Raw genomic sequence first — 16131 nt, 5'->3', positions numbered from 1 at the left:
AGATCCTTTTACCGACGAAGCTCCGCAACCTAAGAGTGTTACGGATCCAAGTGAGGTTGAAGTCCCAGCAGTGGTCGACCTGATCATGGAAGTTTTAGTGATCACCCCCGATTGGACAGTACCATATATCGCGTATATCTTGAGGAAAGAACTCCCGGAGGACGAAGAAGAGGCTCGACAGATCGTCCGCCGATCTAAGGCCTTTACCGTGATAAGGGGACAGCTGTATAGAGAAAGCGCGACTGGAGTTGGTCAGAAATGCATAACACCGGAGGAAGGTCGAATAATCCTTGATGACATCCACTCGGGGACCTGTGGCCATCATGTGTCCTCTCGGACCATCGTGGCCAAAGCATACCGAGCCGGATTTTATTGGCCAAGAGCGAATGAAATGGCGAAGGAGATAGTCGACAAGTGCGAGGGATGTCAATTTTACTCCAATATGTCACACAAGCCCGCGTCAGCTTTGAAGACTATACCACTCGTCTGGCCCTTTGCAGTATGGGGTTTGGATATGGTCGGTCCTTTGAGAATAGGCAGAAGCGGTTTTACCCATGTGCTGGTAGCAGTCGATAAGTTCACCAAGTGGATCGAAGCTAAACCCATCAAGAACCTCGATGTCGGTACTGCTGTCAGCTTCATCAGAGAATTGATATTCAGATATGGAGTCCCGCACAACATCATCACTGACAACGGGTCAAACTTCGATTCCGAAGAGTTCAGAGCTTTCTGCACGTCTCAAGGCACACGAGTCGACTATGCTTTAGTCGCTCATCCACAGTCAAATGGACAGGCAGAACGAGCCAACGGTTTGATTCTCAAAGGGTTGAAACCCCGTTTAATCCGTGATCTTAAGCATGCGGCTGGTGCATGGGTCGACGAACTTCCCTCGGTGCTTTGGGGATTAAGGACCACGCCCAACCGGTCGACTGGAAGAACTCCATTCTTCTTGGTCTACGGAGCTGAAGCAGTCTTGCCGAGTGACCTTCTCCACAATGCTCCCCGGGTCGAGCTCTACACCGAAGCTGAAGCAGAACAAGCGCGGCAGGATGCAGTCGACCTTTTAGAGGAAGAAAGGGAGATGGCTCTGATCAGATCGACCATTTACCAACAAGACTTGCATCGCTTCCACGCCAGAAACGTGAGGAGTCGAGCCTTCCAGGAAGGAGATTTAGTTCTCCGAGTGGATCAGCAGAAACCACACAAGCTTGCTCCTTCTTGGGAAGGTCCCTTCATCGTCACCAAGGTTCTCCACAATGGAGCATACCGTCTTTACAATGTCGAGCATCAGATCGACGAGCCCCGAGCTTGGAACGCGGAGCTTCTCCGCCCCTTTTACACTTAAGTATTCACTCGGATGAGTTTTAATAAAAGTACTTTTGTAGTTTATTTATCAAAGACAAGAGCTTTATAATTTTCCCAGTAATCGTTATTTCTTTTGTCCACACAAAACAATCCCCCAGTGGGTGGCTTGGCTGCGAATCCGATTCGCCCAAGTCTGTAAAAAAATCCTAACCAAGTGGTGAGCAGTCTCCCACATGAAGGCTTAGCTGCGAAATCCGTTTCGCCTAAGATAAACAAAATCCTACCGAGTGGTAAGCCAGCCTTCCACTCGGAGGCTTAGCTGCAGTCCAAGTACTCGCCTAAGATAAACAAAATCCTGTCGAGTGGTAAGCCAGCCTTCCACTCGGAGGCTTAGCTGCAGTCCAAGTACTCGCCTAAGATAAACAAAATCCTACCGAGTGGTAAGCCAGCCTTCCACTCGGAGGCTTAGCTGCAGCATTGCGCTCACCTAAGTACAAATACAACATGCGCTTTGCAAGGAGGACGAGGTGCAGGTCGACTGCTACCCTCTCCTTCCGAGCTACGCCACAAATACAACATGCGCTCTGCAAGGAGGACGAGGTGCAGGTCGACTGCTACCCTCTCCTTCCGAGCTACGCCACAAACACAACATGCGCTTTGCAAGGAGGACGAGGTGCAGGTCGACTGCTACCCTCTCCTTCCGAGCTACGCCACCAATACAAAATCCTACCGAGTGGAGAGCAGACCTCCCACTCGGGGGCTTAGCTGCAGCTCAGTGCTCGCCTAAGTTCTTGAAAATCCTACCGAGTGGAGAGCAAACCTCCCACTCAGGGGCTTAGCTGCAGCCTAGTGCTCGCCTAAGTATCTAAAAATCCTACCGAGTGGAGAGCAAACCTCCCACTCGGGGGCTTAGCTGCAGCCCAGTGCTCGCCTAAGTATCTGAAATCCTACCGAGTGGAGAGCAGACCTCCCACTCGGGGGCTTAGCTGCAGCCCAGTGCTCGCCTAAGTATCTGAAATCCTACCGAGTGGAGAGCAGACCTCCCACTCGGGGGCTTAGCTGCAGCCTAGTGCTCGCCTAAGTATCTAACAATCCTACCGAGTGGAGAGCAAACCTCCCACTCGGGGGCTTAGCTGCAGCCCGGTGCTTGCCTAAGTATCTGAAATCCTACCGAGTGGAGAGCAGACCTCCCACTCGGGGGGCTTAGCTGCAGCCCAGTGCTCGCCTAAGTATCTGAAATCCTACCGAGTGGAGAGCAGACCTCCCACTCGGGGGCTTAGCTGCAGCCCAGTGCTCGCCTAAGGCCTCCTTTGGTTTGGAGGAATTTTGTAGGATTTTCATAGGATAGGATTTCTATAGGAAAAATTCCTTCAGAGCTCTTTGGTTTGTAGGAATGAAATCCTATTCCTATGGAGGAATTCTTCCTATCCTCCACATTTCATAGGAAAACAAACATTAGCCTAGACTCAATGGAAAAAATCCTATTGTTGAATCAAAGGGCATCTCTTTTTCTATTCCTATTTATAGGATTTGAGATGCATGTCATCTCATTTCCTATGACTTTCCTATTCCTATGATTTTCCAATCCTATGAACCAAAGGAGGCCTAAGTTTTTGAAAATCCTACCGAGTGGAGAGCAGACCTCCCACTCGAGGGCTTAGCTGCAGCCCAGTGCTCGCCTAAGTTTTTGAAAATCCTACCGAGTGGAGAGCAAACCTCTCACTCGAAGGCTTAGCCGCAGCCCAGTGCTCGTCTAAGTATATTGGGGAACAAGTCGATTGCAATGAGCGCTTCGCTTTAACCTGCAAAAGGCATCTCAAACCAAATGCAAACATATTCAACGTTGAATCCAAGTTCGGATAACACCTAACGGAACCGAAAGTGCTCAGGCGCTAAGCCTGTTAAGGTTTGTCGGTTACAAAACTCACTCGTCATACCGAGGCAAATTTAAAGTATCGAGCTCGGAAGTTTTTTTTACCCCTCCTGTGGAGGGCTGGAAGGTGCAACAAACTCGTCCAGGTCAATTCCATCTGCAATCTGAGTGGCAGCAGCAATGAAGGTCTCCATGAAAAATCGGAAATCGTGCTTCTTGGTATTAGCCACCCTAAGAGCCACCAGCTTGTCCTCTCATGCATCCTTGCAGTGAACGCGGACCAGAGACAGAGCAACATCCGCGCCACACCTGGCCGAAGACTTCTTCCACTCCTGCACTCGACTTGGGACCTCGTTCAGTCGAGTCATCAGAGACTCGAGGTCGTTCTGGAGTGTCTCTCTTGGCCAGAGTGTTGTGTCGATGCGAGAAGTTGCGACCTTCAGCCTTGCGAGATAGTCGATGACAGCAGCAACACGAGATTCAAGGCGGAGCACATTCATGGCGACTTCATCTTTCACGGGAGAGTTGATGGGGTCCAGGTTTACTTCCAGTCGACCAGTCTCCTCTTCAAAGTTCTGGCAAAATTCTGCAAGCACAACCACCGAGTCAAGACAACAGTCGGAGGTTACAGTTAAAATATTTGTTTGATACAAAAGATTACCTTCAAGCATGAGGAACAACTTCTTGGCGAGTCCACCCAGATAAGCCTCCAGATCATTCTTCTTTCTCATCAACTCACTGGCCTTGTCATTCAGGGTAGTCTTGTCACTTTTCAGTCGACTAACCTCCTGGTTGGCAGCATCAAGAGCAGCTTTCAGATTGGTGTTTTCTTCTCCAAGCTTGGTCACTGAAGCCAGCTTCTCATCTGCAAGCTTGGTCTTCTCTAAAGCAGTTTTTTGCATCTCAGCCAAGTCAAGGTCTTGCTTCTTCAGGGCATCCCTCACTTTGTCTGCAAAGTTACAGTGAGATTAAGATTCGGAAACGAGTGAGAGGCAAAGGCAGTCGTCGAAGGCCTCACCAAACATACCTTTAGCTTCCTCCTTCGCCTTCGTCAAGTTCTCTTGGGCCAGTTTCAGATCAAGCTCGAGTTGAATGTGTTTGTTCTCCAACTCAGTGTAACGAGCCGCAAGGTCACAGGATTTCTACGAAGAACCAATCGACAAATGTCAAAGACAATTCACTTCCGAGTGACTAAGGAAAAATCATAGCGTTTCTAAGACTACGGCCGAATACAAACATTCGACCATAGTCTCGGGGACTACACCCAGTGGGTGCACTCAGCGTGCCCCCACTAGTTTTACCAGTTAGAGTCGACCAGTCGACCAAAAAAAAACGGGAGGTGTTCTTCAGACTATAGTCGACTGCCAGCAGTCGACCACAGTCTCGGGGACTACACCCAGTGGGTGCACTCAGTGTGCCCCCACCGGTCTATGAATCCATTCGACTTAATCGAGTGAAGGAAAAACTTAAGACATAAAGACTATGGTTGACTGCCAGCAGTCCACCATAGCCTTGGGGACTACACCCAGTGGGTGCACTCAGCGTGCCCCCACTAACCCGAAACTTTAATCGACACACCCAGTGGGTGTAGGACAAACTCTAAAAATTTCAGAAAGAAGGGTTTTCGGATATCATATCCTAACAGAACAGGTAGTGACCGACTGACCTAAACATTACTCTGAAGAGCTGAACTGGCATCGTAGGCTGCCTAGCTGGCTTCTCGGATCGCCTTCACTTGCTCCATCATGACCCTCGCTTGGCGTATTGCTTCTTTAGCAGCACTAACTTGGTCTTCCGGGACGTGGTGGGTTGAGAAAAGCGAGGGTTGAGCAGCACTCGACGATGAAGGGCGAGCACTCGTCAACGGCACCGCAAAAGATACGGTAGGCCGAGTGACATTATCTCCCTCCACGACCAACGTCTCGGGTGCTGGAACGTCCTGAGTCGCCTTGCCAGCAGAAGCTTTCTTGTTCCTCCTCTGCCTCAGTGGTTCCTCGTCGTCGTTGTCAGGAAGGTCAATAACAATGTTAGATGAAGCTGCAGAAAGAATCAAAATTAGAGACAATAAGTCAATCGACTGAAAACGGCATCACAAGAGTCATACCAGGTTTTGAGGTAACAACATCCTCCATCTCGTGGTCATCAGCCCTGGCCGAAGTATCAGAAGTAGCAGCACTGCAGTTCCAGAAGTCAGTCGATTGGCCCATGAGTCGACCAAGAACAAGTTCATGAAACGGGAAAACTCAAGACTACCATTACCCTGAGATAGTGGGGATCACCATCTTCATCTTCGGCAAGACCTTCGCCGGTTTCGATGGTGCCACTCGAGATTGCTTTGGAGCCTTCTCAGTCGGCACCGGAGAAGTGGTCCGAGGGCGCTTGGTAGACTGTGTAGCGGTTGCGACCCCCTTACCACGCTCAGTCGCGGGATCATGGACAAGCTTCGAGCGTCTTTCCGAGCGGGGAGGTGCAACTTCCTCCTCCTCCTCCTCTTCCTCCTCATTAGAGTCGTCACCCTCATCATCGTCGTCAGCATCCGAATCCCACTCCTCCGGGCTTTCACCCCCACTTCCTTCCTCCTCTTCAGTCGGCGTCTGCGCTCCATTGGGCATTGAGTATAACTCGGTGGTGGCCTATCAGACAACAAAACAAAACAAAGATCAATCGACCAATTCATAGCAAAGCAGAATGAATAGAGCAAGATTACAATCGGAGATAAGTGGCCATACCGTGTCCGGTGTATAGGTACAGTCGAGTGGTGGGATCCTCCTAGCCCCTCGAGGGTTGTCCTTATTCCCTGTGATGGCTGCCACCCACCTCTCCAGTGTGGCGTCGTTGACCGCTTCTGGATGGACCCGAGTGGTGTCCTCTGTACCACAGTACAGCCACATCGGGTGGCCTCGGTACTGAAGCGGTTGGATGCGCCGTCTAGGGAAGACCTCCAGAAGATCCATACCCGTCACTCCATCCCTAACAAGTTGGACTACGCGCTCCATCAACATTTTCACCTGAGCTTTCTCCTCAGGAAGCACCTTCAGAGAAGAGGGTTTGTCCACTCGGTCCATGGAGAATGGAGGGAGACCAGTCGACTGCCCCGGCGTCGACTCGTCTTGGCAATAGAACCAAGTCGACTGCCACCCTCTAACCGACTCAGGAAGGGTCATGGCCGGGAAAGTACTCTTATTCCTCATCTGAATCCCAAGACCACCGCACATCTGGATAACCTTAGTCCTCTCATCGTCCGGACTCGCCTTTTTCATTGTCTGTGAGCGACATGTGAATATGTGCTTAAAGAGACCCCAGTGTGGTCGACAACCCAGGAAGTTCTCGCACATGGACACAAAGGCAGCAAGATAGGCGATAGAATTGGGGGTGAAATGGTGGAGTTGCGCCCCAAAGAAATTCAGAAACCCTCGGAAGAAAACACTCGGCGGCAGAGAGAAGCCACGGTCTACATGAGTGGCTAGGAGAACGCACTCACCCTCCTGCGGCTGCGGTTGACACTCGGTCCCCGGAAGCCTTGCTGACCCGTGGGGGATCAGTCCCTCATTGGCCAGGTCATTGAGATCTGTCTCGGTGATGGTCGAGCAGATCCAATCCCCTTGGACCCAACCTTTTGGCAGGCGGGACCTTGACGAAGATCCGCCCTGACTGGACGGTCTCCCCTTCGCTTTCCCCGTCGCCGTCGCCTTCTTCGCGCGCTCTAAGGCCGCCGTCTTCTCCTTCACCATTGTCGCCGGCGAAGCACGCGAGGAGTGGATAGGCGGAGGCGAGAGCAGGCGCAGTGGGCAGAGGCAAAGGGGGCGGAGAGAAGAATGGGAAGGCACTATTCAAAAACCCCTCGCCCGATGCTTTATATAAGGGCGCTTCCGAGTGGCTGACGAGTGGGTCCGGGCGGTCCTGTCACATCTTGAAACAGTCGTGCACGCACGATACGTGGCGAAAAAGGCGGCGCGGAAATCGAGGCATCCACGCCTTATCCCATCCGAGTACCGCGGTCCGCCCCGCTTCGCGCGCTTCCCAAAATTCGGATCCCGCAAAATCCGCTAACAGCAGATCAATCTGTCAGACGATATCTTTCCTGCGAACCGTCGCTCGGAAGTTCACTAAAGTTCAAAAGTTTACTCGACAGAAGACAAGAATGGATCAAGGCGACTGAAGAAAAGTTGATGACAACGCCAAAAAGAAAAATCGATGATCCAGGATACGACATAATCAAAGCACGGGAAATAGGTCGGAGAAAATCATCAACTCCTTCCTCACTCGAACCTCGATCCATTCGGGGGCTAATGATGAGGTTATGTACCTAGGGTAGGATCATGGACCTGTCTAGGATACCATACCCAAGGACACCCTTAGAAGAAGCTACATTCCAGTCGGCCAAGAGGGACTTCACTCGACGAACCCAAGGACACTAGACAGTGAAGATAGCCACTCGACGATGAAGATAGCCACTCGACCATGAAGCTAACCTCTCGACGGCCAGGAGACCTAAAGTCACTCAGCACGCAACGGTCTGTCATTAAGTAGCTTTAATAGTCTTCATAGCACTTTATGAGGGCGTTACCAGTAACCCCCTGTCTTAATGTACTTTAAACCCTGCATAACTGAGGGCCGGAGGGGTCTGGCGAACTCTATATAAGCCACCCCCTCCTCAGTGTAGAGGGTTCGCACCCCTGTAACCCGTATACACATAAACCAGTCGACCGCCTCCGGGCTCCGAGACGTAGGGCTATTACTTCCTCAGAGAAGGGCCTGAACTCGTAAAAACACTCGTGTGTACAACTACTCCATAGCTAGGATCTTGCCTCTCCATACCTACCCCCCATTTTACTGTCAGACTTAGAACCACGACAACCATGGATCTTGGTGATCCTACAATCGAGCAAGACAGACCTTCGATTTGGGTCCTTGTGGATACACCTCCAATTCTTTCCTCATGTGAGCTTAACATAGTTATTAAGTAATTTATATTGTTTATTTCAAAATAGTTGACAACTTATTTCCATTGACAGCTTATTTTCATTCTTCAAAGAATGTGCAGAAGATGGTAGACAAAACCCACTACACCGATGGCTCTGAATTAACTTATAGGGAGAAAAATCATCTGATCACATTTTGTACTGATCTTGAGAATTACAATGTCTACAATCGAACTCCTCAACATTATGGTCAATACGTGCCACTAGTGCACATGTTGAACTACGGTAACTACCCTGGAGATACCCTGGTAAGATTTTTTACTATTACGACATTCGTGCATCTTTTTGCACACTTCTAAAACTAGTACATCATTGCTAACTACGAAGTTATTACTATGTTTTTTAACAGATAATCCCGAATGATTGTGTGCCTCATCTGATGTATACGCACGGTAGCCTTCATGTTTTGAACATACCACCAGGTCTTCTTACGAATCTCAACTATCCATACCGAGTTTCTAAAAGAAGTGGAGACATGACAATCAAAGAATGGAAAAAATATATGGACAGTCGCAAGGAGCTTCTTGGAAGCAAAAGGCAGCGAAGGCAAGAATTGGAGACAGGATGATCTCCATTCTTCATAATGAAGAGTCAGGGTCTATATTGTTTTATGCTATTTTACCTTAAAGGTGTTTAGGTCCTACCTGATACTGATGATCATGTGCTAATAACAATTATGTAGGGTTGGGTTCGATGACTATGAGGATGATGATCGTATGACTTATTATTAATAACGAGTAGAAGTTGTATGATGATGCATAATTAGTAGGACTTGTTATTATATATGATGATGTATGATGTGAGCATGTATGAGTTATTATATCAGCGGATGAAATGAACATAGCAGTAGCATTGGTAAACTAAGGACGAAGATATAAGAGAGGACACTTCTCTCTATTAGCTGGCTAATAACAACCTAAAAATAACCCCCAAAACCCCTAAAGCAGCCATTTAAAAAAAAAGAAAAACATCAGCTCCAGCCAGCTGCTGACGCGTGGAAGCCTTTTGGTCCCGGTTGGTGCCACCAACCGGGACCAAAGGCCCCTCTGCATGGGCTTCCCGCAGCGGCCACGTGGATGCCCATCTGTCCCGGTTCGTGCTAGAACCGGGACTAAAGGGGAAATGTATTAGTAACGACCCATTAGTCCCGGTTCATGAACCGGGACTAAAGGCCCTTACGAACCGAGACAAATGCCCCCTTTTCTACTAGTGTCCTTTCGCAAAAAAAGATTTTGCTAGATCGCCGGATGACTTCCGCCCGATCTCACTCCAAAACTACCCTCCAAAAGCCTTCGTCAAACTTATCACCAACATATTGAAACCCATGATCCCTCTCCTCGTTCATGGTGATCAAATAGGCTTTATCTCTGGCAGAAATATTGCTGAAAATTTTATCTTGCGTGGAAAGATGTCTGCCAGCCAAAAGAGTCCAGTGGCCTGGGCATAGAAAAGAACAACTGTCTCCTCATAAAATTCGCACACAAACTGCTCCAGACGCCAGACCACCCCTGGGTCCGGTGGTTCTTTTAACAATATTCTCCCGACCCCACCACAAAACCTACCTCTCCATCCTTCATCTGGAAGGTTGTGCACTTGTACATGATCATCTAAAACCACTTCAAAACATCTCCTTTGTCCTTCTCAACAACGGTACTTCCATTGTCTTCTGGCACGACTCTTGGCTCATGCCCTAGACCTGCGTTAGCTTACCCAGCCCCCATCTATACCCATACTCCACCTCACCTCAAATCCTAGTTGCCAAAGTCATGCAGGACAGATTACTTGCTACCTTGCTGGATCGCCTAACCCATGTAGCTTCGATCGAACTTGCTGCTATTTTCTCTTTGCTGCAGGATGTTTCCACGAGTGACGCACCTGATGACAGATTCCTCAATCATGGTCCGAAGTTCGCCTCTAGGTGCGCCTACACGCTGCTCTGCCCCGACACTGAGGTTGATGGCAACGCTGACTATATTTGGAGCTCTATGGCCTCAATAATTAGACCATCTCCAGCCGTTGCCCCCCAGGAGGCACCTAAAATCGCCGCCTAGGGGTGACCTGGCGCAAAAGATGGGCCTGGGGGCGAGTTGGCCCCCAGCCGCCGCCCCCAGGCGCGAAAAATAATAATTTGTATAGCAAATTTAGGCAAAGTTCGGCTAAAACACACCAAATTTCGGCAAACTTGGGTTTATATTCTCGGATTTAAGTCGAGTAGTCGCCATTACATATATAAACTAATCAAAAAAAACTTGCTGAAGGCCGAGAAGTCGCCGTCGTCGCCGCCATCGTCGGCCTTCTCCTTTACTCGGGCGCCCCTGCTGGACCCCTCCCCGGCTGGTGGCGGCGGCGGCGCGTCGTCGTCGCCGTCGTCATCGCTGTCGTTGATGATGACGACTCCTCCATCGTCGCGGCCTCGGCGGCGCTGCGCGAAGCGCCGCAGGGCAGCGCACTAGCGCTCCCTCGCCATCTTCAGGGAGTCCTGGCGTGCCCATTCAAGGGCCGCGTTGTCGTCGAGCTCGACCTCGCCGTACTCCGTCTTCACCGGCGCAGCCCCGGCTCCGTCTTCACCGGCGCCAGCCCCGACTCAGTCTTCACCGGCGCGAGACCCGGCTCCGTCTTCGGCTTGACGAAGTGCGGGGGAGGAGCCGACGAGGAGGCGCGCCGGCCGCCCTTGCTGATGACGATGCCGGCGCTGCGAGTGCGCCGGCCTAGCGGCGTGTCCGCCACGGGCTCGGCCTTGACACCGAGCAGCGTCGGAGTGCCGGAGGATTGGGAGGAAGAGCGCGACGAGGAAGAAGAGGAGGAGGAGCCGAACCTCCTTGGCGCCCATTGCCCGTCGCGTCGGCGGTGCGCCGGGGCGGCCGCCCTCGCCGGGGGGTACGCCAACGGCGGGTTGTTGCCGCCCTCGAGGTGCGTCAGCACGCCCTCAAGCGTGCGGCCGAGGACGCCCCGCCACAGGCGGCGCCCCTCGCTGTTCTTCAGGCCGCCGACCACCGGCGCCCCGTTGGTGGACGCTAGCCGCTGCTGCTGGCGGCGCTCGAAGTACGCCGCCCAAGCCGCGTGGTTGTCGACGGCGTACTGGGGGAGGGAGAGCTCGGCGTCGGTGAGGGAGGCGCGCACGATCTCGACCTCGTCGGCGAAGTAGGATGGTTTGGCCACGGCGTCGGGAAACGGGGGAATGGGCACTCCCCTATTGCTGAGCCTCCAGCCCGTCGGCTCGGCGCGCATGTCCGGCGGCGCCGGGATATTCGCCTGGAGCAGGAGCCAGGACTCCTGTTCGCGGAGTGAACGGCGGCCGTAGCCGTTGGCCGCCGCCTCGTCTCCAGGGAAACGCTCGGCCATCGGGAGACGGAGTGGCTGGGGGAGAAGAGCTCAGCGGCGGCGCTCGGGAGAGGGAGGGCTGGGGGAGAAGAGCTCGGCGGCGGCGCTCGGGAGAGGTAGCACTCATCAGAGGCGAGCGAGGCCATATATAGCCGCGCCGCGTCCGTGTGTACGCGTCCGAGGGAGGGGAGGCATCGGCGCGCCGCCCCGTGACGCGCCGCCCGTGAGGAATCAATGGCAAAGCTGACCGGCGGCAGCCTTGCCATTGATTCCCGTTGAAAACCGAGGCGCCGGGAGAAGACGAGGCGGGCGGTGTTGCTGACGCGGCTGGCCCGCGGCGCTTTCGCGCCAAAAACGATTCACCCGACGCCCCCGAGTGCCCCCCAGCGTGCCGGGTTCGGGTTGGGTCCGCCGACGCCAATTTCGGCCCGAGCCAGCGAAAAATGGGCCCCTGGGGACGTGGCTGGGCCGATTTTTTGACGCCGGCAACCGAAAAGTCGCCTGGGGGACTTTATTGGGGACGCGGCCGGAGATGCTCTTAGGGTCAAATTTTTTGGTTGGCTGCTTTTATGCGACAGGTTAAACCATATGGGAAATCTGCGACGAAAAAACATCTCCACCGACTCCTCTTGCCCGTGTAGTGATCAACACCTGGAGGACGCCCTCCACCTTGCCATCCTGTGCCGTGTGCCCTGTGGCGGCACGGGCCTGGCTTCTGCTTGGTCTCACCGCTCCTCCATTCATTGACGCCATTTGGTATACTACTACTCCGGTAAGCCTCAACATCAACATTTGGCCTAGTGTCGCTCTCGCCATGCCGTGGATGATTTGGGACTCCCGTAATGCTAGGGTGTAACGACACGAGTTGCACTCTGCAAATGTCACCCTAAAGAACATCATCTACGACACCACCCTTTAGACCTTTAGATTTAAGGACCCTGTTAGAAAGGGAGGCTGCCATGTCATGGCTCCTTTACCTCTCCTCTCGATGTAATCTCTGATGTAACGTATGGCCTCACGTCCCTTTGAGTAATATATATAGGTGGGGTCCATACCTGGCCAAACGGGCCGGCCCGGCCCGGCACGGCCCGGCCCATTATAATCGTGCCAGGCCTGGCCCGGCCCGCCAGGGCACGATTACTATACGGGCCGTGCCGTGCCGGCCCACGAGCTGCGCCCCCAGGCCCAGGCACGGCCCAGTTAGTAAACGGGCCGGCACGTTGGCCCGTTTAGCACGGTGGGCCGCATATTTTCAGCCTATTATTTGACGCACTGAGCGTTTTTAGCCTATTTTTACATATTGAGCCATATATAGATGTATAAAAAAATAAAATAAAAACTTAATCGGGCCGTGCCGTGCCGGCCCGCGTGCCTAGCCTCCAGGCCCAGGCACGGCCCAGGGCGTGCCGCGTGCCTGGCCCGGCCCGTTTAGCCCGTGCCGTGCCGGCGTGCTCACGGGCCGGCCCGAAAAAACCGGCCCATTTGGCCAGCTATAGTGGGGTCCTTCCCCCGGGTGATCATTCAGAAAAAAAAGCCACACATGTCTACCAAAATTTAAAGAAAAAGATTATTTAGCTAGAAGAGAAATGGCACCAAGTTTGCCGCCGTCAAGAAGATCATCAGGACGAAGACCATCAAGAAGTAAGTCCATTCCTGTTTGCGACCTTTTGTGGTTTCAAATGCTCGGAGCCCTGAAGTTTGCGCTGTTTTTTTTTTTTTTTTTTTTGCTTGAACTGAAGCTTGCGCCGGTAAGTTAGGTACAAGGAAGAGAGGTTCTGGACCCGTGGAAGAAGGACACCGAGAAGGAGAAGCTCGGCCGGAATGTGTGAGTGCCCTGCTCGCGCTTGAATTTCGGGCTACCTTTTTTGGGGGTGCTAGTCTTGGATCTAATCGGTGTTTGCTCGCAGGCTGGAGGTGTCGTCGGCGCTGTTCTTCAGCTACAACATGGCGCTCGGGCCGCCGTACTGGGTTATCGCCAACACCAACTCCATCAATTTCTCCATCCAGAACAAGGTCCGTCCGTCGAATTAGCATGATGTGTTTTGTTTCACTTATTATTGAAAGTCCCCATGTAATCTCAACTGTACAAATTATTTTGTGTTAACCAGAATTGTCTTACAACTGCCTCGTTTAGACAGCATACAGTTTCAAGTTTGCATTCAGCAGCGCTCGGAACATAAGGACAAGTTTATTTTTCTTACACCCTCCGTTTCAGTTTACAAGTCCTACACGTATACCTAGGTTGTTAATTTTATCACCCTAATATACACTATATAACACAAAAATTATACCATTTGAAAATAGAACATCTGAAGTTTATATTGATATATTTTTTGTAATATATGACTTATATTTGGTTGGTTAAATTGACGATCTGGGGGTATGCGCACGCCCTGTAAACTGAGAGAGAGGGAGTATTGACAAGTTTGAGTTATACCATTAGGCATGTGCAGCGGTTAATGTATTCATCATTTAATTTGGTTGTGTCATGGCATGCTTCGGTGTGCTTAGCTTCAACACTAATTAAACTGAAGCTACTAATCCTTACTAGATAACAAACCACTATGGCAGCAAAGAAAATTGGCCAAGATAAAGTCGTTATATTGCCATTAGATTTAGGCCACTAGCCTTGGTCATATGCTTTGCTAATGCTAGTGATGTTCCAGGCAAGTCTGACTTGTCTTCATGCATAAAAAGTTATCTGCCTGACTTGATGCTTCTTTTTTCCCTATGCAGTTGGATTTGGAGAAAGGGATAATGGGCGGCCTTTATGCAAAATGTAAACTTATAGCACCATTGTTTTGGTGTCAATTATCTTATTTGGATATGTGCTATCGTTTTTCATGTGTATGTTGAACTGCATAGTCCTTTGCTGACAAACCATGTCCCACCCCCGCGTCGCCAACCCTAGGCGACACGGGGGGCGATTGCACCGCCGGCCCTAGGCCTCCACCCCTCGTCTCCTCCCTCCTGCCGCCGCCTAAGGTCTCACCGGCGAAGCCTGGCCTATGATGGCGGCGGCGGGGCCTTCTCCCTCGAGCAGTGGTGGCGAGATCTCCGGGCGGTGGCGGCGGAGATCCAACGGCAAGGAGCGGCGGGATCCCTACAGCGTACGTGACGACGACGTCAGCGGAGGCGCGACCTCCCCGCGGCGGAGGCACCCCTGTGGCGGCGGCCGGGATCGCGGGTCTTGTCTTGCCCAGATGGGCTTGGGCGGGCTGGCGGTTCCGGTGTGCATCTACAGGCGAGCGTAGTGGGCCTGGCGGCGCCGACAGTAGGCACCGTGGTGGTGCCATGGCCTGTCAGGTGGCAGCGGCGGTGGCCTGGATCCCTTTCGTCCAATCCCCAGCAGAGATGGCGGCAGTCCGTGCACGAGATGCTTGAGGGAGGCTCTTCGAACAGATCTGGGTGAAAACCTACTCTCGCCTAGCTGCCAAGGCCGGCGGTGGCGGTGCTGTCTGTGTCGTTCCCTTCTTGATGGCATCACCGTGGAGAAGTTCAAGGCCACTCTTTGCTACCTCCAGGGAAAACCCTAGATGAGTAGATCAGATGACGGCGGTGCTCTGGTGTTGTTTCCCTCTTGGGGGCATCATTCGTGGTGGTTTACATGGGCCGAGGGACTAGTGGAAGGCTTCTTTGGTGGAGCGGTGCTTCAACTTACACATTGATGGCGGCAGATCTCGACAGCATGGCGCAATGGAGACTCGGTGTCCGATGCGTGGAGATAGACTCGAGCAGGAGGAGGAAGTTGTCTCGCGTCATGGTGGCGTCGATGGCAGAGAGGCCTGGCAAGGTCGGTGCGTTAGTTTCTGCTCTGAGGATTGATTGGTGGAAGATGGCGGCTACGACACATGAGAGTGCGTCGAACCGATTTGTGCCCCAAACCCGGTATGTGGCTTGGTTGGGGCCTCCGGCTTTAGATGTTAGGTTTTGGTCCGATGTCTGTTTGGTATTAGGCTCGGACTATCGGTACCCCTTCATCAAGTGGATATGAGTAGCGACCGTTGTTGCTAAGATGGTGGCTTCAGACTACCTAATGTACTACTTTTTAAGGTCTTTTAGAATAATTAATAAAATGGCTGCATGCATCGTCCAGATGCAGAGGCTGCGTGTAATCGTCCTTTAAGAAAGAAAAAAACTGCCTTGTTATGAAGGTACCCCCTGCATCACTGATTGTGCCATGGCTGAGCTTGAAAAGTTAGGACAAAAATATCATGTGGCTTTGAGGTATATTATTCATGCCACATTTGTTGTAATAGTTCCTGAATCGTCTCTCTATAATTTTGCTAATTGTACACATTAGTGTTTGGCATTGTTATTTTCTTATTCATTAGCACATGACTTTTATTTTTTGTGATTCCCTGTGTCACATAATTGCAAAGGACCCTAGGTTCCAGAGGTTGGCGTGCACACACAAAGGAACTTATGCTGATGACTGTACCATTGAGAGAATTACTCAGGTAGGATTTTGCCTCATTGAATTACTTTATGTGTACTTAGAGTGGAGGTACCAGCAATAATTGTGAAGTTTAAGAGGTTGAGGATTGTTCATTTTAGCGAACTACCTGTATAATCTCCATAAGTATGTCATTGATGAAGACCATATTCTTTTCGCATTGCAAAGTTGTAACTAGAATCACCTGCAGTGAA

General features: G+C 51.6%; 1 protein-coding gene across 1 annotated transcript in view; it reads left to right on the top strand.

Moving 5' to 3' along the window:
- Positions 1 to 16131, top strand: part of LOC123157551 (rRNA-processing protein FCF1 homolog) — a 58110-nt gene that overhangs the window by 11801 nt on the left and 30178 nt on the right. The window contains exons 2-4 of the mRNA XM_044575838.1: positions 13061 to 13122; positions 13250 to 13306; positions 13389 to 13494. Of these exons, the coding sequence (XP_044431773.1) occupies positions 13061 to 13122; positions 13250 to 13306; positions 13389 to 13494 (225 nt within the window). The remainder of the gene's footprint in view (positions 1 to 13060; positions 13123 to 13249; positions 13307 to 13388; positions 13495 to 16131) is intronic.

Source organism: Triticum aestivum, chromosome 7B, assembly GCF_018294505.1.
Source record: "Triticum aestivum cultivar Chinese Spring chromosome 7B, IWGSC CS RefSeq v2.1, whole genome shotgun sequence".
NCBI classification, from domain to species: Eukaryota; Viridiplantae; Streptophyta; class Magnoliopsida; order Poales; family Poaceae; genus Triticum; species Triticum aestivum.
This window is presented reverse-complemented; position numbering and strand designations above follow the sequence as displayed.